Source organism: Miscanthus floridulus, chromosome 4 (genome assembly GCF_019320115.1).
Source record: "Miscanthus floridulus cultivar M001 chromosome 4, ASM1932011v1, whole genome shotgun sequence".
Lineage (NCBI taxonomy): Eukaryota > Viridiplantae > Streptophyta > Magnoliopsida > Poales > Poaceae > Miscanthus > Miscanthus floridulus.
Genome location: NC_089583.1, coordinates 84,882,074 through 84,908,581, shown reverse-complemented (window position 1 = coordinate 84,908,581; position 26,508 = coordinate 84,882,074). Strand labels below are relative to the sequence as shown.

Sequence of the window (26,508 nt, the reverse complement as noted above, 5' to 3'; positions counted from 1 at the left end):
CAAGTGCGTGAGGATCTGGTTCCGAATTGAACTGCTCGAGATCGAATGCTCCAATGATCGCACAGAAGGAAAACGACGGGGATTTTTTATCTGAGGATGCTGAACAGCTTCTTTGCCGTGAATGGCAAGCAGTTGCTGAAAGAACCATATGTAATTACATCAGCAAAGACCCCCCCCCAAAAAAAACACTGGGAGTAGAACAAACGAGATGCGACCTCGTTGTCTTGTACAAATGACTTGCCGGTAACGGCAGGCACAATTTGACACATATCATATGCTGAAACATTATCCTCTGCCACTAATAATTGTAAGAAAGATACACGGCCGTTCTGATTCTGCATTGTAGTATGTTGTCCATGCTTAGCAGCACAGATACAGTCACAACAAGTTATTCAATACAGCAACGGGCAACGGCCGCAACTACAACTGGTTTCTCATCAAGGAACTACTATCAACTCTCAAAAAGACAAAAACATCAGGCATTCATTTAGCTATTGTTTAGGTGAATGGCTGACAGATGAGACCATTAATTCGGCCTATAAACAACATTGAGCCTGTTCGCTGGTTGGTTTCTGGACTGATAAGCCCGGCTTGTGCTGATTTGCTGTGAGAGAAAAACACTGTTGACTGGCTGATAAGCCCTGGCAAAAACCAACATGCGAACAGGCTGATTAACTAAAGATCTACCAAATAACCACCACCGAGAAGTCTTTAAATTCCCAGCAGCTGGATTTGACAATGGTGGTGGTTAGCTGATTACTACGGTCAAAAATGTCATTTATCACAATGCAACCACCATCAGGTTACAAACCTAATATTTCCCAGAAATAAGAACAAATAAGGTTAAGCTGCACTATTTCCAGCAGACTAGAAGGCGCATACTGTTTGAGAAACTGTGGTGGCTGTTGAACTTTAAAGTGATCATTGCTGAATGCTGAACAACGTACAGCCAGAGTCTGAAATGAACTATCATGAAGTTTCATTTATAACCAACCGTGTTTTCAGAGAACAAGAGCCACAGCCAAGAACAACAGAAGCTGATGCAGAATCAGACGCCTGCAGTTCTACTTCTCCATCTCCACTGACGAAAATTCCCATCTCACTAAGTTCACACGAAGTGATGGAAAAATAATCACCACACCTGCATGGGTACAACAGCTCTAGAGTGTCAGCAGTGCTCTCGATGATCATATCCCCAACTTCGATTTCAGACGCAATGATCTCAATGTTCTGTCTGGATGATTGCAGCTGCTTATCATAGTCTGCTCTAGATGTAGGATGGCGTAGGATTTCCCATGCTTTCTGCACACTAGAAAATTCTTGTTGCTCAGTGGAAGGCAATGACTCAAGAGTTGTCTGTGCTTTGTCAGGGTGTGTGTTCAGAGCAGCAGACTTGTATGCTGCACGAATCTCATCATATGTAGCACCTTCACTCACCGATAAAACCTCATACAAGGTTTTCTGAACGGAAATATTGCTGCTTGGAACCATAGTGGAAACTGGACCACTGTATGCAGGGGTAAAAAACAATAAGTATAAAATATATCTAACAAATCTTGATTCTTGAATGTAATATATACAACAACACAACAACAGCAACAAAGCCTTTTAGTCCTAAGCAAGTTGGGGTAGGCTAAAGTTGAAACCCAACATGAGCCCCTAGTCACGGTTCAGGCACGTGAATGTAATATATGACCAAACAATTCTTTCTGGCGATAACATTGTGAATGAATATAAAGCAATGCATGTTGTCTTATTTTATTGCAGATTTTTAATCTAAGGAAAACTCTTTTTATCAGGGAAACAGGTCTTGGTTTGAACCAACAAATGCATCCTCTATTTATATTTGGTCCATCTCTGCTGAGATCAGTGTTACAAAGAGGTACACGACTTAAATTTTAGTTCAGGAACAGCAAACAAACTAAAAATCACCAACACACCTCAAATCATTAGATAGAGAGCAGCCAGAATCACCACAATTCCCAAAACCACTTGATATGCAGCCAGACACCAGAAACACAAGCTTCCGTACAAGGGTTCTTTCACAAAATTCCAAATTTAACATTTGTTATCTTAAAAACCTATTGGGAGGGTAGAACAAACCATCCAACATTCAACCATGTCGTCATGATCATGTGACCATAACTGTATATTTCAGGTTTTCATCTAAAACCATCACAAGACTACATCACATGACTAGTATAAAATTTACTTGAACCAGAAGAGCAACTACATTCTTCTAAGGTTTAAGCAAATAGACAAGCTAAGATCAAACCATCAAGGTTGACATAACAATGGGTCGGGGATTGGGGACATGGGGCTCACCAACCTTTGGAGGACTAAGGAGTGAGGACTCGGTTGAAGGTGTAGGGGGATGTGCAGCGCAACCTTCAGCTTTACTTAACACCTGAGACGAGGAGCCAGTGCAGGGGCGCTGCCTAACGCGAAGGGCTCCGTGCCTCCCCAACCCGAGTTCGTTGTGGGAGCACGAGGTGAGCCGCGAGCGACAAGCGAAGGGGAAGAGGCCGAGCGGGAGATGGGAGAGGGCTGAGTCGAACTGCAGGAGACTGGGAGAGGGTCGCAGATTTACCTCACACCCTCGCGTGCGGACAGGGGAAGGGGAAACAGTGGCCAGGAGAGAGTCGGGAGACAGGGAGAGGGCGAGCGGTAGCTGTCTGCAGCGTCCAGCGTGTGGCGGCTGGGATGGGAGCAAGGAGGGTGTGGTTAGGGTTAGAGCATCTCCAGCAACTCCCTACAACTCCCCAAATAAGGTGGTATGGGGATGGCCCAATACAACATTTTGGATTATTGGGTGAGATGTTTTTGCAGATCACCAATATCCTGTCCCCAATAATCCATTCTTGTATTTCTCTCTACATTTCCATACAGACACCATGACAACTCCATTTGCAAATCACAATAATTCATATGTTTCTCTCTACATCCATACAGACACCATGACAACTCCATTTGCAACAAAAGTTCATATTGAGATTAAAATATATACAATGCTGCCTACCGTTGCATCTGGATAATCATGTGAAAATAGTGTGAATGGTATTCCCAGTAAACCTCAAGTGAACAGATAAAAAATCGCACTATCAAAACTGTACAAGACTTTAATAAAAAAATATACAAGACTCAAATTTTTACCATTGTGAAACCACAGCCAAAGGACATCACAAGACTTTATTAAAAAAAAAATTGTACAAAACTGAAACTTTGTCAGTGTGAAACAGCTAGTGGACATATCACGCAAACATGCTCACATACAAATTTTTGCCATGCAGTGCAGAAGGTCCTCATGTAAGCAAACGGATTGGTCAACCAATCATGCAAACCAATTTTTTGTCAAGCATGAGCAGCTTATAATAACAACAAAGGAGGTTTCAGCAGTATGTTAATTTGGCATGCCAACATGAGCAGTTTGTTAATTTGTGAGATAGCAACTGCAATTGGATTTTTCCCATTTGATTGCAAAAGCACAAATTTTGACAAGCTCAAAGTAGCTAAATCACGGCATCAGATGACACAATACCCAACAATCTAGATTTTTCAAATACATAATTACATAGAGGATGCATGAGGCATCACCTATCGAAGACACAACACCAGTAGGCCGAATAGGCAACGACGCATGACTGCAGCAACAGGAGAACGAGCAGACCTGTCGGAGGGGCTGGGCTGGATCTATCGGTTGCCACCGCCACGGATAGGGGTTGAGCTGGGAGGAGGCGATGGAGTAGAGGGCGATGCCGAGAGAATCGACGACCGCCGTTGGTTGGGGTCGCCTTCCCCAAGGCGTGTCCGCCGCCCAAGGTGCCGTGTCTTCCCCCACGATATGCAACCAGCAGGGTGAACTACCAGGAAGAGGGTGGGCAGCGTGGAGCTCGCTAGAGCTGGCTGACGAGTAAAGGCCTCAACGGGGCCGGCGGGAAGAGGACGAGGAGGGGCTCGTTGGGGCGGCGACTGACGGCGGATCGCACGGGCGGTGGCCGCCGCGGCGGCTGGCGGCACGGACGCCCGCTAGCGCGTGGGGGAAAAGGATGGCTCAGACTGACAGTTGGGCCGGGCCCTTTATTTGAGACTGATCGCTAAAAAATAAAAGAAAAGCTTAGCCGAGATTGTTGGAGCAAGAAAAAAATATCCATCTCCTTCAACACGATAGTTCTTTGACAATATGATAGTTGCATGACAATGAGACGAAGTATTGAAAAATGGGACCTACTATATTATAGGTGTCTGAAATTTTCAGGCGAGAGCTAACAGATCCAAATCCAAAACAGATGCGATACAGAGAGAGAGGCTGCTGAAGCACAGAAAATCAAGTAGATCAACGACCAATGCATTGCCTGAACTAAAAAAAAACAAGTGACGGGTAGATAGGAAAGGTGAAAATTAGGTGTAGCATCTCTAAATTACTCCTCATTTTCATAAAACTATCATATTTAGAGAGATAGCCTTTTTTTACTTGCTTCAACCGTCTTCTAATCATCCTCTTTTCTGTGGCTGCTGATATCTCCTACATCTCGTCTCGAATAAAGAGAGAGTTAGAATCTTTCCCAATAGAAAAGTATTCACTCTAACTGTCACTGACGGGATGGCTTCTTCCACATCACGTCCGTGCCAATCTCCATAGCTTGCGCCCACACCGCACCCGCTCCTCCGCATCATGCCGTGCATCGGCATGTATGGCAAGCCTCACGTCAACCTCCAACAGCAACGCCGATAAAAAAAACCCTCCACAGCACTGGCAGATCTCGTGGGAAGGAGGTAGATGAAATCTACGAGCGGTAAGTTGAGTAGAGGTAGGACAATATGTTGCAGGTCTTATCAAATTAATAAGTTAATTATACAACATTAGTTGGAACTCAAACCGAGGTGACCTAGATGACTACCCTACCATATTTTGCCAATGTTGAGAGTCCTACGCTATGAATTAAATATAATTAGTAACTAGTGGCCGAACTTCAATGATTTATGCCACCATAGCTTTGATGGGATGACATGGCCATCAATATTCTTTATACCTACAAAATAACTTAACTACAACATTATAAATATATAATTGTACTCTACATGACTTATCCAGTATACATGCATTTGGTTGTACTCGTATTATTGCAGAAATAGATATTGCTAACCAAGATGTTTTTCCCTTGGCACGTTTTTTAAATGAATCAGGCAGGAGAGTTGCTGACTATATTAAAAAGAAGAAGAACCTAGTCTGGGCATTACAACAGAGCTACGACAACAACGACTGAAAGCAACGAAACCTAAAAAAACAACAGAAGCAACAAACTCAACTATCAACAATGGCCGGTTGGATTGAGACCTCAACACGCGCCGAGCAACATCACTAAAAACCACAACTAGCCACCACACGATGCAACAGCAACAAAGGGCGAAAAAGCGGCACAAAGATACATCATCGTCATCGGCTGCGCCGTCGTTTACCGACGATGTACCACACCAAGTCAACCGCTGCCTTGCAGGGCTAACCGCCATGATCCGCTACAAGCCATCTAGCCATCCTGCCTATCGCCTTCGCTTGCGCCGCTTGTCGACGTTGTCCCGCACCGGACTAACCCTTGTTGTGCAAGGCTAGCCACTACAGTCTGCTGCAAGCTGCCAAGCCTAAAGCACGGACAACTGCCTCTGATCATCGCCAAGTCGCCCGCTACCCATAGTAACCATGCCGCTAGAATCCACCATGCCACCATCGTCTTCACGTCACGCACACACGATCGTTGATCTCCCAACCACGGCCATGCGTTGGCAAAAGTCAGAAGAGAGCCCACCGCACCGCACCAAAGAGGCCACCGTCATGCAGGACCCCTTGCCGAAGTACCGCTGCTGCACCTTACACACCAAATGATCGAAACACCATATCAGATCCTAGACCTCCAAGCCAACTCAAACGTGTGGGGGCCTCGCCACATCCACCATCGTAACACTCCTCAGACATACCACCTTAAAGCGCACGGGGGCCTCGCCACTCCCACCGCTGGACTCTTAGAGGATTCGGGCTTGCTTCGTCGTCGAGGGTGACTTGGTACCACCGAGCCTCTCCAATAGCTTCACCTTCGTCGTGCCGCCACCGAAATCGCAGTTGCATCACGTGCACGGACACAAAGCTTCCAGAGACATAGCTTCACACCTTGGCCTTCTGAAAGGTCCTAATGGCTAGAGGGGGGGTGAATAGCCTATTAAAAATTTCTACAACAACACTTAACAAGCTGGTTAGACAATTATGAGGCGAAGCAAGTGTTGCGCTAGCCTACAAAAAATGCAAGCCACCTACCATAATTCTAGTTTCTGTTGTCTCTAACCACACAATGGCTATGACACTACACTAAGTTAGTGTGCTCTCAAAAGCTAACTAAAGAGCCACACTAACCAAACTAACAAGCTAGTTATACCGTCGTGTCGAGGAGTGAACCAATCAATCACAAGGATGAATACCAATGAAGACCAATCACCTCGAAATCAAATGATGACATAATGATTTTTTTACCGAGGTTCACTTGCTTGTCTCTAACCACACAATGGCTATGACAACTAATTTGCGGTAATGTAAAGAGAGAGAGCAAGATAGTTATACCGTCGTGTCGAGGAGTGAACCAATCAATCACAAGGATGAATACCAATGAAGACCAATCACCTCGGAATCAAATGATGACATAATGATTTTTTTACCGAGGTTCACTTGCTTGTCGACAAGCTAGTCCTCGTTGTGGCGATTCACTCACTTAGAGGTTCACGCGCTAATTGACATCACACGCCAAACCCTCAATAGGGTGCCGCACAACCAACACAAGATGAGAATCACACAAGCCACGAGCAATTCACTATAGTATCTTTTGGCTCTCCGCCAGGGAAAGGTCAAGAACCCATCACAATCACCATGATCAGAGCCGGAGACAATCACCAACCTCCGCTCGACGATCCTCACTTCTCTAAGCCGTCTAGGTGGTGGCAACCACCAAGAGTAACAAGCGAATCCCACAGCAAAACATGAACACCAAGTGCCTCTAGATAAAAACACTCAAGCAATGCACTTGGATTCACTCCCAATCTCACAAAGATGTTGAATCTATGATAGAGATGAGTGGGAGGACTTTGGCTAAGCACACAAGGTTGCTATGTCAATGCAAAATGGCCAAGAGAGTCAGCTTGAGCCAGCCATGGGGCTTAAATAGAGACCCCCCACAAATAGAGCCGTTGGTCTCCTCACTGCACTGAACACGGGCCGACCGGACACGCCGGTCAGATTGATCGAACGCTGGACCTCATAGTCCAGTCGTGCGATGCACGCCACGTGTCCCTTAATTTAAATGTTGATCGCCCGATCTCAATGGTCATTAGTACATTTAAGTTATGACCGGACGCGCTGCTTCGAAGTGACCGGCCGCTCCAACACCAGCGCCTGGTCGTTTTCAGTAAGCATCCAGAAGCAAAAAAATCATGACCAAACACGTCCGGTCATGCTCGACTAGACTCACCCAGCGTCCGGTCACTCGGTGTCTCCTCTATGCGCTGCCACATCAACAAGACCGGACACACCCCATCAACATCCGGTCACTAAGTGATCCAGCATTTGGTCGAAGATCGACGCTAGCGTCTTCACGCTTCCACTGACCGGACGCAGCTGGTTCTACCGAGACCAGCGTCCGGTCACTTACAGTGACATCCGACTTTTCTGTATAGAGCAGCCAGTGGCACCGTCGGAACTGTCCGCACTTTACAGGGCGGACACTCCGCCGGTGAAGTTACTAACCCTTGCTCAAATGTGCCAACCACCAAGTGTATCACCTTGTGCACATGTGTTAGCATATTTTCACAAATATTTTCAAGGGTGTTAGCACTCCACTAGATCCTAAATGCATATGCAATGAGTTAGAGCATCTAGTGACACTTTGATAACCACATTTCGATACGAGTTTTACCCCTCTTAATAGTACGGCTATCAATCCTAAATGTGATCACACTCACTAAGTGTCTTGATCACCGAAACAAAATAGCTCCTACCATTTATATATTTGCCTTGAGCCTTTTGTTTTTCTCTTTCTTCTTTTCAAGTCCAAGCACTTGATCATCACCATGTCATCGCCATTATCATGTCATGATCTTCATTTGCTTCACCATTTGGAATGTGCTACCTATCTCATGATCACTTGATAAACTAGGTTAGCACTTAGGGTTTCATCAATTCACCAAAACTAAACTAGAGCTTTCAATCTCTCACTTTTTGGTAATTGATGACAACCCTTTCACAAAGATATGAATTAAAATTCAATTGAATCCATGTTGCTTGCCCAAGCATATTTACCATGTGTAAAGGATATGGACAAGTTTCATGAACCCCAAATGGTAGCAATTGTTCCCCCTACATATGTGCTAAGAGTTTGGATTGTAGCTTGCACATATGCTTAGATATGAAATATAGGAGACAATGTCTACCAAATGATGCTAAGGTATAAAAGATGGACCTTTGAAGCGTGATACCAATCGGAGTGCACCAATATACCATCCTTAGCATCATGGTTAGCTCTATACCACTTGAAATGAAATCACTAGATAACCTATGCATGGTAGTTTTTCATTTCATCATTCAAACCTACAACTAGCATACACCACACAAGCATGGATATTGAAATTTAAAACTTGTACCATGCAAGCAAACATATGAAATTCACATTTAAATGCACCATACAAGTTCATGAGCTTGCCCCCCTACTTGTGTGCTCAAAATTTTAATTGATCCATATCCTTTGTCATATCTCTCCCCCTATGTCGAATTCTCCCCCTATCACTTATATCTTTATTTCTTTCTCCCTTTGTTATCTTTTCACTATCTTAGTACACTAATATCTTTGTTTTTCTCCCCATGTACTAATATCACTAATATCTTTATTTTTCTCCCCCTTTGTCATCAATGACCACAAAGGTTCAAAATGTAGATCAGTTAAGATTATCAATGTCAATCAATGGGGTGAGGATCAATTTCCCAAATTTGGTCCAATCTAGAATACTTGTCAAAGACATTTAACTCGGTTTGATCCAAGGACAAGCTTCTTCATACCTCCAAATAAGGGTTATCTTGTACCATATTGAGTTAAACACTTAGAGCTCATTTTCTAGATCAAACACTAGGTTTACAAACCCACAAACATGTCATATGCTACCACTATATCAAAATAAGCATAGAAGCAATAGTGGTACCATACAATCATTAAATTCATTTGATTTTCATGAATGAGCCTATTAAATATGAAAGATGTCTAGATGCACTAAACAAGTCCTTAGCAAGGATGTATGCCATGCCAATCAACTTTTACCTTAGGTTGCTCGAAGGAGAGGCATGTTATATGAGTGGGGGGTGCATCAACACATATTTGAGAAATCCAATATGTTCAACTCATTCCTTAGCTTGCAAAACCTTTTCTCATTCAATGGCTTAGTGAATATGTCGGCAAGTTGATTTTCAGTGCCTACACTCTCAATGCAAATGTCCCCTTTTTGTTGGTGATCTCTTATTAAATGGTGGCGGACATCAATGTGCTTTGTTCTTGCATATTGAACCGGATTGTTGGTTAACTTGATTGCACTCTCATTGTCACATAGCAATGGTACTTTCTTGAACTTGATTCCAAAGTCACTCAAAGTGGCCTTCATCCAAAGTATTTGTGCACAACAACTACCGGCGGATATGTATTCGGCTTCGACGGTTGATAATGCAATACTATTTTGCTTCTTTGATGACCATGAAACAAGTGATCTTCCCAACAATTAACATGTGCCCAAGGTGCTCTTTCTTTCAACCTTGCATCCCGCATAATTTGAGTCGAAGTAACCAACTAGCTCAAACTTTGCTCCTTTGGGATACCACAAACCAACATTGTGTGTATGCTTCAAGTACCTTAATATTCTCTTTGTAGCCTTCAAATGACTCTTTGGAAAGGCTTGAAATCTTGCACACATGCATACACTAAACATGACATCCGGCCTTGATGCGGTCACATAGAGTAGGCTTCCAATAATAGACCGATACAATTTTTAATCCACTATATTACCACTTGCATCACTATCTAAGTTGCTATTTGTTCCCATTGGTGTGCTAATGACTTTGCTATCACTCATGCCAAACTTCTTGATTCATGTCCTTGATATACTTGCCTTGACTCACAAATGTACCTATTCTTCATTTGCTTGATTTGAAGACCAAGGAAGTAACTTAACTCTCCAATCATGGACATCTCAAACTCATTAGCCATCATCTTTCCAAATTCTTCACAAAAAGTCTTGATTGGTTGATCCAAATATGATGTCATCAACATAGATTTGCAACACAAATAAATCTTTCTAATCTTCTTGATGAAAAGAGTGGTGTCAACCTTGCCTATCATGAACCCTTTAGAGAGTAGAAAGTCCCTCAATCTCTCATACCATGCTCTAGGTGCTTGCTTCAAGCCATACAATGCCTTCTTTAACTTGTACACATGGTCGGGCTTCTTGTCATTTTCAAAACCAGGAGGTTGCTCAATATATACTTCTTCATTAATGTAACCATTGAAAAATGCACTCTTAACATCCATTTGATAGAGTTTGATATTGTGGGGCGCAAGCATAGGCTAGCAAGATTCTAATTGCTTCTAATCTAGCAACCAGGGCATATGTTTCTCCAAAGTCAAGACCTTCAACTTGTGTATAGCCTTATGCTACCATTCTTGCTTTGTTCCTTACCACTATCCCATCTTGATCTTGCTTGTTTCTAAAGACCCATTTAGTTCCAATCACTATTGTGTTCCTTTGGTCTCTCTACTAATTCCCATACTTGATTTCTTATGAAGTTATTCAATTCTTTATGCATAGCATTCACCCAATCAACATCCTTCAATACTTCATCTATCTTCTTTGGTTCAATGGATGACACAAATGAGAAATGCTCACAAAATGAAGCCAATCTTGATCTTAGTTTGTACACCTTTAGAAATATCACCAATTATAGTGTTCAATGGATGATCCCTTACAATATTGGTTGGTTGGAGCATTGGAACTTGATTGCTTGTATTTACTTGATCATTGGGTTGAGATGATGTACTAGCCACTTGATCTTGTTCATTGTCATGAGAGTCACTTGTACTAGCTTGATTTGTATCATCTTGCATATTTAAGTTAGAGAGCACTTGCACTTGATCATCTTCATCATCATTCACTTGCCTAGGCCTCAATTTACCAACATCCATGTTCTTCCTAGCATTTGAAAGTTGAATGCCTCTAACATCTTCCAAGTTCTCATTCTCTTCTTGTAAACCCTTGGTTTCATCAAATTCAACATCATGAACTTCCTCAAGAGTACCACTATCTAAATTCCAAACTCTATATGCTTTGCTTGTAGTGGAATAACCAAGTAGAAATCCTTCATCACATTTCTTGTCAAACTTGCCCAATCTAGTGCCTTTCTTCAAGATATAGCATTTGCACCCAAAGACCCTAAAATATGCAATGTTGGGATTTCTACCATTCAAGAGCTCATATGGTGTCTTCTCTTTCAATGGGTGACAATAGAGGTGGTTGCTACAATAGCAAGCCGTGTTGATAGCTTTGGCCCAAAAAGATTGACTAACATTGTACTCACTAAGCATAGACCTTACCATATCAATGAGTGTTCTATTCTTCCTCTCAACAAGGCCATTTGATTATAGAGTGTACTTGGCCGAGAATTGATGTCTAATTCTAAATTCATCACACAACTCATCAATTCTAGTGTTCTTGAAATCACTACCATTGTCACTTCTAACTCTCTTGATGGTTCTTTCAAACTCATTGTGAATGCCCTTGATAAATAATTTGAATGTTGCAAATACATCACTTTTGTCCACTAGAAAGAATACCCAAGTGTATCTAGTATAGTCATCCACTATCACAAAGTCATATTTGTTACCACCAATGCTAGTGTATTGAGTTGGCTCAAACAAATCCATGTGCAATAACTCAAATGCTTTACTAGTGCTCATCATGCTTTTCTTAGGATGGGTGTTTTCAACTTAGTTTGCCGGCTTGACAAGAGCTACAAAGCTTATCCTTCTCAAACACAACATCTTTCAAGCCTCTAACCAAGTCATGCTTAACCAATCTATTCAATTGTTTCATTCCAACATGACCAAGCCTTCTATGTCATAACCAACCCATGCTAGACTTAGTGAACAAACATATAGATAATTGAGCTTCACTAGTATTGAAATCAACCAAGTATAGATTCTCATATCTAAAGCCTTTGAAGATCAAGTTAGAGCCATCTACACTTATGATCTCTACATCATCTACCCCAAATATGCATTTGAATCCAAGATCACACAATTGAGACACGGATAGCAAATTGAAGTTCAAGCTCTCTACTAGCAATATATTGGATATGCTCATGTCATTGGATATTGCAATCTTACCAAGCCCTTTGACCTTGCCTTTGCCATTGTCACTAAATGTGATACTATCATAACCATCATTGCCATTGGTGTTGATTGAGTTAACATTCTTGCATCACCAGTCATGTGTTGAGTGCACCCACTATCAAGAACCCAATGCCTTCCTCTGGCTTTATAATTGACCTACAAAAGAGGATCAATTTTTTTTAGGTACCCAAACTTGCTTGGGTCCTTGAAGGTTAGTGACCAAGCTCTTTGGCACCCAAATGGCTTTCTTCTTTGAACCCATCCATGGTTTACCAATGAACTTAGCCTTTACACCATTTGCACCCTTGGTAAGCATATAGAAAGAATCAAGCTTAATGGAGGATACATTAGCATTTTTGCTCTTATTGCATTATGACCAACTTGCTTGCAACTAGTGCAAAACCGACAATTATTCTTCACAAAACTAGTCTTGTGAGGAGCAAAGGCCGCCTTGCCTTTCTTAGGGGTATAGCCCAATCCCTCTTTGTAGAGAGAAGCTCTTTGGCTACCCTAAGCACATAAGCAAGCGATCCTCACCACCATAGGCCTTAGCCAAGGTGTGAGTGAGCTTGTTGACCTCCTTCTTCAGGTTCTCATTCTCAACCATTAGTGAGGCATCACAAGTGAGACCATCACTACTAGATGAGGTGGAAATAGAAGTACTACAAGAAGGGTTAGCGGGAGCAACAATGATAGACATAGATAATGATTCATCAATTATATCACAAGTTAAGCCTATATTGCAAGTTTCAACATGCTTCTTTTTATTTTGCTCATCAAGCAAAGAGGAATGAGCCTTTTCAAGCTTTTTGTGAGCCTTACCAAGCTTCTCATGGGCTTCCTCTAGCCTCTCATGAGATGCATTTAGCTCATCAAAGGCTTGCTTAAGGGCTTTTAGTTCCTTACGCAAGCTTTTGCATTCCCTTCTCTTAATACCAAAGTGTTCTTTAGCATCTTCTAGCATGTCAAATAGTTCATCCTTAGTAGGTTCATCATCATCATCATCATCACTATCACTTTCATTTTTATTTTCATTATCATGTTCCTCATCACTTCCATCATCACAAATTTGTACCTTAGTGGCCTTAGTCATGAAGCATGATGGAGTGTCGAAGAGAGAAGGCTTCTCATTGATAGCAATGCTTGCAAGTGTCTTCTTCTTGGTGGTCTTGTCATCAGTCACTATCATCATCATCACTTGAGGAAGCATCACTATCCTAAGTGACCACATATGAACCACCCTTCTTCTTCTTGAAGGTCATCTTGTCCTTCTTCTCTTTCTTTTTCTTCTTGTCCTTCTTCTTATTCTTCTTGTCATCATCTTTGTCACTATTGTATGGGCATTGAGCAACAAGATGATCTTTGCTTCCACAATTGAAGCACCTTCTTGACTCTTCCTTATTTTTGGATGAAAATTTCTTCCTTCTAGCATGATATCCTTTCTTCATCATAAACTTCCCAAATCTCTTGACAAAGAGAGCCATCTTTTCATCATCATTATCATCACATGAGCCATCATCTTCACTTGATGTATCTTGCTTTGCCTTGCCCTTAGATGATGTGGCCTTGCATGCCACGCTCTTCTTCTTCTCATCCTTCTTCTCATCTTTCTTCTCCTTCTTTTCGTCCTTCTCATCTTCATCTCTATATATATCATCAGTCATTATATCTCCCAACACTTGGTTTGGTGTCATGGTGTCCAAACCACTCCTCACTAGAATAGTGACCAATGTGCCAAATCTTGAAGGCAAACATCTCAAGAACTTATGGGAGAAGTCCTTGTCCTTCATCTCTTCTCCAAGTGCTTTGAGATCATTGACAAGCACTTGAAGCCTATGGAACATCTCCAGCACACTCTCATCTTCCTTCATCTTGAAGCTTGCGAACTTCTCTTTGAGAATATATGCCTTTGCACCCTTCATGGCTTGAGTGCCTTCAAATGATTCCTCCAATTTCTTCTATGCCTCATGAGCTCTCTCAATATTCTTGATTTGCTTAAATGTTCTTTCATCCTAAAGCATCAAGGATGGCACTAAGAGCAATGTCATTATTTTAGAGTAGTATTTCTTCGGCGGTGGTGGTAGCCTCTTCATCATCAATCTCAATCTTAGTCTCTACCACCTTCCAAACCTTCCTATTGATTGACTTGATATAAGTTGTCATCTTAGCCTTTCAAAAGGGATAGTTTGATCCATCAAATTGGGGTGGCTTCTTAGTGTTGTTGATTTGAGCCATTTTTACACCGAAGGTTGTTAAGCCTCAAATCACGGTGACCTCGGCTCTGATATCACTTGAAAGGTCCTAATGGCTAGAGGGGGGTGAATAGCCTATTAAAAATTTCTACAACAACACTTAACAAACCGGTTAGACAATTATGAGACGAAAGCAAGTGTTGCGCTAGCCTACCAAAAATGCAAGCCACCTACCACAATTCTAGTTTCTATTGTCTCTAACCACACAATGGCTATGGCACTATACTAAGTTAGTAGTGCTCTCAAAAGCTAACTAAAGAGCCACACTAACCAAACTAACAAGCTCTCACAACTAGCTACTACTAAAGAGCTTGATAACTAGTTTGTGGTAATGTAAAGAGAGAGAGAGCAAGATAGTTATATCGCCGTGTCGAGGAGTGAACCAATCAATCACAAGGATGAATACCAATTAAGATCCAATCACCTCAGAATCAAATGATGACACAATGTTTTTTTACCGAGGTTCACTTGCTTGCTGACAAGCTAGTCCTCATTGTGGTGATTCACTCACTTGGAGGTTCACGCGCTAATTGACATCACACATGCCAAACCCTCAATAGGGTGTCGCACAACCAACACAAGATGAGGATCACACAAGCCATGAGCAACTCACTAGAGTATCTTTTGGCTCTCCGCTAGGGGAAAGGTCAAGAATATAACACCCTAGGTGTTTGGCTTCCACATTTGCACTTGCATTTCATAAACATGAGCATCATTCATCCATTCATAAGCTTATATCACATGAAACATGATTTTGAGACATTGCAACATGTTGCATATTTCATGTGTGTTGTTTCTTTTATGAAATGAATAGTGTGCAACACTTAAGTGCAACATGTGCAACTCACTTTAGTGAAACAAAGCTAGTTAGTACCATGCAACAAGATCATGAAACATGTGAAACATGACTATGAAACAAATGTAACATTTCATGTGTTTTTCATTGTTTCTGTACATACAATGCTTGATTCTTGTGTGACCAATGTTTGGTGTGGCTAATAGTTCTCTTAAACAACTTAGTGACACCTAGAATGTCATTTGGAACATTGTTCATATTGATCATGATGCCTAATTATGATTTCAAATAGTGGTTTGACTTGTTTTGACTCCTGAACCCTTTTGTTTGACTATTTAAAAAGTGTAGCTTAGAGTATTTGCATGTCTGAGCAACCTAAAGCAAAGTTGTAGCAAATTTTATAAGGAACAAACTTTGTTTAGAAGCCAAGTCATAAAAATATGCACAACATGCTCAAAAAGGGTCCACAAGTCAGTGTTGAGGGCTGATTCAACACTTAGAAAAATTTCTATGTCCTAAATGCAATGTCAGTTTGATCGAGCTGACTTTGGCTTGATATAACTCGTGATCCGTTGAGTTTTAGTTGGTGATTTCTGAAGCATTGTTGTAGCCCTATCTTAGCTCTACAACTTTTATGTACACGGTTTTCGCTGTTGATCAACGGATTAGTCGTTTCAACACGATGAAGATGCTCTATCAGGCGTCGAAGGGTGACTGAATGGCATGCTATAGTGCCTGACCAATTTCAAAAATCGACGGTCACGTGGAGGACACTCGCCGCCGGTCCGCCTGACCGCGCAGCCATGCGCCGTGGCCGTCTTGGCGTTGTAGGCCACGACTTGAATACCCCACGCGCCTGCCCGACCAGCTCGCCAGTCCAAATTTCATTTCCTTCGCCTCCACCGTGCATAGCAGCAGCGCAGCGCCGGCTCCACCATTGCCGAGCAAGCTCCGCCATCGCATAGCTCGCTCGCCGCCGCAAAAACGTGAACCCTAGCTCGACCACAGCTCCATCGTATCCTCCTCTACCTCGTCGACCGCCTAGCCGAGCCGTCCATGCCCTAGGTGAGGGCCATTGGCTGTTTTTTTCGCCGTCGTCTCCATGGCCGTGCCTCACCGGAGCGGAGCTCACCGCGGCCAACCACCACCGAGACCTTCTCGTCCTCCTATTTCTGCTTGAATAGCTCTGTAGTGACCTCGTGGAGCTCATACCGAGCTCGGATGAGGCAGCAAGGGCTCGCCGTCGTCGGCGACTTGCGCCGGAGCTCTGCATGTGCCGCCTTAGCGGCAACGTGCCACCTCCGTTGAACCTTAGGTCTTGCCGGTAGCACCAATCGATTCACCTCATCACGTAGAGCACGTAGGTGTCCTCGGTGTCACCGAAGTCCTCGTCGTCGGCGAGCTAGACCAGCGCTGCACCATCGCAGTGCCGTCTCCCCTATTCCTGTCTCACTGACCAGCAGGCTCGGCTGACACGCGGGTCCCACGCGTCAGTGACTACTGCAGTCATAAGCTAGTTCAATTAAATTTAGTTTGGATGCTATTTTGTAAATTTTGTAACTCCAAATGTGTAGATCTAAATGGTGTTATTAAAATTTTGTTAGACTCACAGGTGAAGTCTAGTATTTAATAAAAATATGACTATGAGCACATGATGTAGAAATTTTGGATGAATTAAATAGGAACTTGAAATGTGTTTTAAATGCATGCAAACTTGTTTAAATTATATCTTGAGTTTCTGTGATCCAAAAATTATGAAATTTTGTGGGTAAGCTATTCTTGCTTAGTAAAAGCTCTGGTAAAAATTTGAGAGTCCATTTCATGTATGGTTTTTGAGTTATAGATTTTCATTTTATCATTGATTGATACTTGTGTAAATTTTTGTAAATTATCTAGCAATCCTATGACCATGAAACTTTGTGGGTAGTATCCTAGTACCTTAAGGATGCTAGGAAAAATATGAAATCTATTGCTTGACACTTTTTACTAAGGATTTCCTAATTATGTTATTTTAAGCCATTATGTCTTATCATTTTTGTGTAGGCTGTGATACTTGCTCAAATGGTGTGAAATTTTTATAGGGGGTCTACTTAGAGCATGTAGTATCTACTGTAATTTTTGTAGATTTAATGGTGTAGTTTTCATATATGTTTACCATTTCCTCTAATTAATTAAATAAATTATGAAAGTTGTTAAAAGAAATGTTTTGGTGAGGAACACCCTACTTTTTGGTGTTCTTGTGATATGTGTAATAAGTGAGTAGAGTTAGTTTTGTCCAATTATGTGTTTACATTATAAGTTAATAATTATTTTGTTGGCATTATGTCCCTCTGGACAGATCTGGGGACTTTATAAAGTTTCCCATGATATTTTGGTTTGCTGTGAATGTGATGAATACAAAAGTTGTAGATAATTTATGTATCTAGCTCCTGTCAAACTTTGATAGCATTTGGCCTAGTAGTTTAGGAACTACAGCTGTTTAAAGTTAGATTCCAGTTTTGCCTACTCTCTGTCTTGTGAAGATAGAGTTCTGTTAATTGAGGAATTTGACCTGGTAAAGGTTGGAATCATGCTTAGAGGTCTGAAAATGAATTGTGCATCCATGATATTTATCTTGTGTATTCATGCAATAGGTGTGTCGGAGGGAGTGGCGTTGCTAAAGTTCAAGGGAGCCAACTAGGAGGAGGAGCCCAAGGTGCAGGAAGCCGACGAAGCAGCCGCCGTGGAGGAGTTGCCCAAGTGCCCTGACCACCAGCCTTCCTCTTTCCTGAAAGGCAAGCCCCGGAGCATCTTAAGCCTCCCATGTTTTTACAAATACATTGAGTATCTTTTATTCATTGTTGATGCATTAAGTATAGGAATTAGTTGGAACCAATTGTTGCATTATATATCCTTCCTTGTCTAGAAATCGCACTAGAATCCTATTTAAGTTAGGAACGGGTTAAATGCTTAGCCATGCTTAGTGCGGTAGAAGTTAGGTGATTTCCTATCACCTGCGAGCTTTAGGATGAGGTGCATCACGGTTGGCTATATTTGCTATCGTGGAAAAGAACCATGTTAATAATGAAGTAAGACCGGACGGAGTCTTATGTAGGTTTGGACATAGTGACTCCGTCTGAGTTGTTTAAGGACCAATACGTTGTACGTCCTTATGTCATGTTGAACACAGCCTAACACTTAGCTAGCCGAATAAGTCGTTCTGACCATGAAGCCTAGTAGCTCGACTCAGGCCGGGGACGCAAGCAGTGGCATGCATTCTAGAGGTAGTAAGGATGTGCGGAGAGCCATTAGCATAAGTCCAAGGCGAGTTAAAGTCGAAGGCAGGTTAGATTCCTAAACAACCTTAGCAGAGTGGTTGTCTAAGGATGTTGATCTATTTGGACTTGTGACTCCTGAATCGTACCAAATGGTGACTTGTTTGCGACCCTGACGGGGGAAGCAGGGTTTGTGTTAGGAATACCCCTCCAGCTGGATAGGAATCGATTCGAATCGCCGTCTCTCCCGGATAGTGTGAACTTGACTGAGCAGCGGCAACATAGATTCAATTAATTTAAAGATATGGTTAAATGGATTATGATGATAAGGTTGCCACAATGTATACCTGATATGGTTATTAATGTTTGCACCCTAATAAAATGATTGCTTAGTACAGGTGCTAATATAGATGACATGCTAATGGCTAAAAGTCACTGCTAGTTCAGGTTAAGAGTTGATCATTATTACTTATGCTTTTCTGCAAAAAGAAAGTGTTCAGTCAGATCCACTAAATTAAGCTATGCATAATCCTTGGTGTCATTTGTTTTGGTTTCTGACGGGTAAGTCTAGCTGAGTACATTCTCGTACTTAGGGTTTATTCCCTCTTATTGCAGATGACCTTCTATATCAGGGATTCTGTAAGTATTGTCTCCACCCGGTGGGTGATGAAGACTAGATCATGGGCATGATCTCTGTTTCTCTTATCTGAATGCTTTTGCGGGTTGTGATCAGCAAACCAGTATTTGTATTTGAACTCAGGTGTGTAAGTTAAACTAATTGCTTCCGCGTACTTTACAAGATTTGTTTTGTAATAACGATGACTCTGTGATGATGTAATCTATTTGCAAACGTCTACAAAATGTTGTAACGTATGATATGTTATGTTGAATTACTGTTATCTTGGTTGTATGCAAGTTGGTTTGAAATCCTTCAAGATTTCAGTTGACTATCGGGTTTATATGGGCTCAAGTTCGAGAATTTGATCAGTTTCGGTGATTGTTTTTGTACTTGTGCTCTTATAAATTGGTCAGTTCTATGACAGCTGGCATTAGAGCTAGATTCAACATTAAATATGTCTTATAGCTATTTAAAACAAAAGCTTTTGTTGTGAAAATGGTTTTCCAACTTATAGTTATATATAAGTGTTCAAAAATCAAAATTTTTATGGTGTACTGGTGATCACATCCCTTGTAGCCCACTTAAGGACTTCTAGGTGGCTTATATATAATTACTAACTTGGGGGAAATTGATTGTTTCTATTTCATCGTCCATGCAGCATGATATTGCATGGGTGCCATTCGTTTGAATGGTAATGTATGGATCAATTGCCTCTACGCCAAGGGTAAGTGTGAGTTGCGAGAAGCATGACCATCCAACTGTCGGTCTAGGGGAGAGCTAGTTGTGGTTACTGGAGTATTTATTTGTTGCATACATGTATATATGAAGGTACTTAATTGTGGGTACATCTATCGGGTAGTTTGGATACCAAAGTATATATATCTGGGGATGTATATATGGAGGGTATCTTAGTTACTACTTGTGTTAATTAGCATTATATCTTGTTGGGTTGGGCTGCAATGAAGTTTTCTGTAGGTACGCTAACAACGCACCATGTAGATCGACTAGTTACTGCTAATTGAGAGAACATATGTATGTCACCGTATATTCCGCTAAAGCTTAAATTTTCTTAGGTTTGTGAGGACGTACGGAACGAGCATGCATCATATTCACTCATGTCATTCATATTGCATTACTCTCTCCCTTATAATTGCTTATCCCAAGTATAAAGTGTAACCTCTCAGCAAAATAATCCTCTCACGTGAATTGCATCCCTTTTTTATACAGATGGCCGCGCCCAGTGTTTCCTACTGGTAGCAGCACCTTTTTGGACCAGTTCGGTACTCCCACCTTGCTCTGGAGGGTGCTCAGTTCAGTTGGGTACCTAGGAGGCACCTAGCTACACGTGGAGGCAGACTAGTACCATTGGGAGATGTACCATGGTACGTAGTGACCTTTATAGTGCCACAAAACCCCACAAGACCATTGTGGCATGGGTGGAGCATTGAGACTGATGGGCAAAGCCCATGGGAAGCCGCTCAAGTTGCTACCCTTAATGTGCTGATGGATATAGCACAGAGCTTCGAGGACGAGTTAGTGGGTGGACCAGCTTCATCCATTCCCCAAGTGTCTCCTACTGAGGCTGAGTGGACTCAGGACGTTGGCCATGCCTTGGTTCGAGGCCATGGCGAACGTGTGTAGAGCAACAATGCTAGAATGAGTGCTTTGATGGTAGTCTTGAAGCTTTGTTGAGTCAGGCAAAACACCCTTTCCTAGTGTGCTAGATGAAGCTGGCAAAGCAATGGCAGCCCAGCACATGTTCAGGTTGCGTGCCCGCAAGTATCATTGTAGGGCGGATGCATGTGGGAGAGCTCAGCAAGAAGTGGATGAGATTCATGGTATTACAAATTATCGCCTACAATAGTGGGGTCAAACAGCACGCGAGAGAGATGAGCTTCATAACCAGCTGATGAACCTCACTATTGAGAGAGATGAGGCAGCACAAGAGTTGGATCATGTGACCCGTCACAGAGATGCAGCTTTAGAGTTAGCAGAAGAAAGATGTCGGGGTTGGATTTTGGCTAACCATAACGCCTTTCAAAGGGAGCAAGCGCTACAAGAACAGCTTGAAGAGCTTCAGGTTGAGCACCATCAACTGCACAACCATCTGTTTCCTATTCCTCGCCCCATACCTAAGGTATCCAAATGTGGGTGGACCTCAAGTGATTGAGGCCGATGACGAAGAAGAGGATGTGTAGATGGATGACAATGTAGCTGAGCCTGCAAATGAAGAAGAAGAGGAAGACCTCGAAGAAGTCCAAGGTGTCTCCGATGTGGACAGCGATCACTTCGATGAGTAGCTAGTTAGCAAGTCTCACTAGTTTAAGCTTTTGTAGTCATTGATGTAATGGACTTAAGTACGATGACTGATGTTGGATGTACCTTTTTAACTCGAACTTGGCATGTAATGTACTTTAATTCGCTTCCTTCGGGATGCGTATCATGATGGTTAAGTTTAAAACTTGTCATGATTGGAATGCACTGCATATGACGCTAGTAATCTAATTGATGATGTGGTGATTGGAGAATGAATTATTGCCTCTGTTTATTGTATGAAGTTTTCATTCTCGTCAGTAAATTCAGTTTGACACAATTACATTGTTCCTCTCCAATGTGATAACATCATCAATAATTACTGATTATGCATTACTGTAGATGCCTCGTACTCGTTCCACCGGTGCGGGTGATGATGATGACCTTCCACCAATACCACCACCCACACCAATGGAATTGATGACAATTCTTGTAGAAGGACAGCGCACTATGGCTGAGGCTCTCCATACGATTGCGAATCGTGATGGTCATGGGGCATGCCAAGGACCAGAACCAAATCAATACAGTGACTTTAAAGATTTCCTTGACACGAAACCCCCGATCTTCAAGGAGGCTGAGGAGCCCCTACAAGCTGATGAGTGGTTGAACACTCTCGAACAGAAGTTCCGTCTGCTCCGCTTGACTGAGGTGCTGAAGACGAAGTATGCATCTCACCAACTACATGGGCCAGCTAGCATTTGGTGGAGTCATCATCGGTCCACTATGCCCGCTAATGCCCAAATCACTTGGGATCAGTTCAAGTCTGCTTTCAGGGGAAATTATATTCCTTCGGGTCTCATGGCAATAAAGCATATAGAGTTCATAAAGCTGATCCTAGGGAACAAGAGCTTGAATGAATACCTACAGGCTTTCAACAACCTTGCTAGGTATGCTACCGAGTTTGTGGACACCGATGCCAAAAAGATTACTAGTTTCAAGTGGGGACTTAGCCCCAAATTGATGAAGACCATAGGAAACTGTAAGTGTGCTCTTTTTAATGAGTTTGTGAGTGATGCTTTATCACAAGAGAACAACAATGCTTTGTATGCTGCTTTGAAAACTCGTAAGAGGGCCTATGAGGTGGGTGCCTCACAATCCAAGGCTCTCGTCGCACCGAGGGCTCTAGTCCACCCTCCTACATCAGCTGCTAAATCCCGCCCACCGCAGAAGAAGAATCCAGGCAGAACTGAATTTCGCAAGGCCTTTACTGTTGCTCTTCCTAAGGGCACTACCAGTCAGGGCAGTTCCAAGGCCCCTCCAAGCAACATACCATGCTAGAACTGTAACAAGACAGGCCACTAGGCAAGGGAGTGCCCTTACCCTAAGAAGAATAACTACCAAGGTGGCCGTCAGGGGCAGGTGAACCACACTAATATTACTAAGATTCCTTCAAGAGAGGTAGTGACTGCTGATAAGTTTCTGGTTGATCAACACCCCGCAGTTGTACTATTTGATTCGGGTGCTTCGCATTCCTTTATTAGTCCAGCATTTGCATCCAAGTTTATGCAAAAAACATATACTGTTGAGGGTGAGGGTTATTGCATTAGGGCTGCCAGTGGTATTATCCCAACCAAGCTGGTAGTTGGGGATGTACAATTTGAGATAGAGGGTCGAAGTTATCAGGTTGATCTGGTAGTTTTGCCAGGGGCTGGGTATCGATGTGATATTGGGAATGAACTGGATGAGCAGTCATGGAGTGCTTATTGATACATCGACTAGAGTAGTCATGCTCAGAGATCTGGGTAATCAGGAGGGTTTTCTAGTACAGTTACCCAAGGACATCAATCTTTCTTGCACGACTAATGCGGTGCAAGCAAAGTCTTTGGCAGATATCCCTATCATGTGTGACTTTCCAGATGTTTTTCCTAATGATTTGCCTGGATTGCCCCCGGATTGAGACATGGAGTTCAAGATAGAGTTGCTTCCTAGTATAGCGCCCATCTCTAGAAGGCCATATAGAATGCCTCCTAATGAACTAGCCGAACTTAAGACCCAGTTGAATGAACTTCTAAAGAAAGGCCTTATCCATCCTAGTTCATCTCCATGGGGGTGCCCAGCTATCTTTGTGAAGAAGAAGGATCAATCCCTACGTATGTGCGTAGATTATAGACCCTTGAATGTGGTTACAATCAAGAATAAGTACCCTCTGCCATGTATAGATATCTTATTTGATCAGTTGTCTAAAGCGAAAGTCTTTTCCAAGATTGATTTGAGATTTGGTTATCATCAAATCAAGATTCGGCCTGAGAATGTCCCAAAAATTGCATTCTCTACTAAGATATGGTCTGTATGAGTACCTTGTTGTGTCTTTTGGATTGACCAATGCCCCCGCACATTTTATGTATCTGATGAATTTCGGTGTTTATGCCTGAGTTGGACAAATTTGTAGTGGTATTTATAGATGATATCCTAGTTTATTTGGAAAACGAAGAAGACCATGTTGAACATTTGCTGAGTGGTTCTCACTAGGTTGCGAGAACACCAACTTTATGCAAAGTTTCAGCAAATGTGAATTCTGGCTTCGTGAGGTACCTTTTTCTTGGACACGTGTTGTCCGATGGTGGAATTATGGTTGATCCCACCATGGTGCAAGAAGTGTTGAACTAGAAGGCTTCAATCTCGGTGCACAATGTTTGGAGTTTTCTGGGGTTGGCTAGCTATTGTCGTCGCTTCATTCCTAGATTTCTCTAAAATAGCCCAGCCTATGACTCGGTTGCTGCAAAAAGACTGTGAAGTTGTCTAGACTCCCGAGTGTGATGCGGCTTTCCATACCCTATGAACTCTTCTAACTTTGGCTCTGGTTTTGGCATAACCGGATATCTAGAAACCTTTTGATGTGTTCTGCGATGCATCAGGTATTGGGTTAGGAGGTGTTCTTATGCAAGAGGGTATTGAATGGTAATGTATGGATCAATTGCCTCTACGCTAAGGTAAGTGTGAGTTGCGAGAGCATGACCGTCCAACCGTCGGTCTAGGGGAGAGCTAGTTGTGGTTACTGGAGTATTTACATGTTGCATACATGTATATATGAAGGTACTTAATTGTGGGTACATCTCGGGTAGTTTGGATACCGAAGTATATATATCTGGGGATGTATATATGGAGAGTATCTTAGTTACTACTTGTGTTATTAGCATTATATCTTGTTGGGTTGGGCTGCAATGAAGTTTTCTAGGTACGCTAACAACGCACCATGTAGATCGACTAGTTGCTAATTGAGAGAACGTATGTATGCCACCGTATATTCCGCTAAAGCTTAAATTTTCTTAGGTTTGTGAGGACGTACGGAACGAGCATGCATCATATTCACTCATGTCATTCATATTGCATTACTCTCTCCCTTATAATTGCTTATCCCAAGTATAAAGTGTAACCTCTCAGCAAAATAATCCTCTCACAAGTGAATTGCATCCCTTTTTATACAGATGGCCGCGCCGTGTTTCCTACTGGTAGCAGCACCTTTTTGGACCAGTTCGGTACTCCCACCTTGCTCTGGAGGGTGCTCAGTTCAGTTGGGTACCTGGAGGCACCTAGCTACACGTGGAGGCAGGACTATACCATTGGGAGATGTACCATGGTACGTAGTGACCTTTATAGTGCCACAAAACCCACAAGACCATTGTGGCATGGGTGGAGCATTGAGACTGATGGGCAAAGCCCATGGAAGCCGCTCAAGTTGCTACCCTTAATGTGCTGATGGATATAGCACAAGCTTCGAGGACGAGTTAGTGGGTGGACCATGCTTCATCCATTCCCCAAGTGGCTTCTACTGAGGCTGAGTGGACTCAGGACGTTGGCCATGCCTTGGTTCGAAGGCATGGTGAACGTGTGTAGAGCAACAATGCTAGAATGAGTGCTTGATGGTAGTCTTGAAGCTTTGTTGAGTCAGGCAAAAACACCCTTTCTAGTGTGCTAGATGAAGCTGGCAAAGCAATGGCTAGCCCACACAATGTTCAGGTTGCGTGCCCGCAAGTATCGCGTAGGGCAGATGCATGTGGGAGAGCTCAGCAAGAAGCGGATGAGATTCGATGGTATTACAAATTATCGCCTACAACAGTGGGGTCAACAACCGCATGCGAGAGAGACGAGCTTCACTAACTAGCTGATGAACCTCACTATTGAGAGAGATGAGGCAGCACAAGAGTTGGATCATGTGGACCCATCACATAGATGCAGCTTTAGAGTTAGCAGAAGAAGACGTCGGGGTTGGATTTTGGCTAACCATAAACGCCTTTCAAAGGGAGCAAGCGCTACAAGAATAGCTTGAAGAGCTTTAGGTTGAGCGACCATCAACTGCACAACCATCTATTTCTTATTCCTCGCCCCATACCAAGGTATCCAAATGTGGGTGGACCTCAAGTGATTGAGGCCAATGACGAAGAAGAGGATACGTGCAGATGGATGACAATGTAGCTGAGCCTGCAAGATGAAGAAGAAGAGGAAGAACCTCGAAGAAGTCCAAGGTGTCTCCGATGTGGACAGCGATCACTTCGATGAGTAGCTAGTTAGCAAGTCTCACTAGTTTAAGCTTTGTAGTCATTGATGTAATGGACTTAAGTACGATGACTGATGTTGGATGTACCTTTTTAATTCGAACTTGGCATGTAATGTACTTTAATTCGCTTCCTTCGGGATGCGTATCATGATGGTTAAGTTTAAAACTTGTCATGATTGGAATGCACTGCATATGACGCTAGTAATCTAATTGATGATGTGGTGATTGGAGAATGAATTATTGCCTCTGTTTATTGTATGAAGTTTTCATTCTCGTCAGTAATTCAGTTTGACACAATTACATTGTTCCTCTCCAATGTGATAA

General features: G+C 42.5%; 1 protein-coding gene across 2 annotated transcripts; it reads right to left on the bottom strand.

The window, feature by feature from the left end:
- Window positions 1–305: 305 nt before the first annotated feature.
- Window positions 306–4,076, bottom strand: LOC136549904 (uncharacterized). 2 transcript variants are annotated; one of them, XM_066541339.1, is made up of 2 exons: window positions 3,595–4,076; window positions 306–1,507 (listed from the first exon to the last, which is right to left on the bottom strand). In XM_066541339.1, exon 2 carries the CDS (start codon window positions 1,489–1,491, stop codon window positions 970–972), a length of 522 nt encoding a protein of 173 aa, XP_066397436.1. In that variant the 5' UTR covers window positions 1,492–1,507; window positions 3,595–4,076; the 3' UTR covers window positions 306–969. The 2 variants fall into 2 exon arrangements, with proteins under 2 accessions (XP_066397436.1, XP_066397435.1); XM_066541338.1 differs by having other exon boundaries at window positions 3,668–4,074.
- Window positions 4,077–26,508: the final 22,432 nt, after the last annotated feature.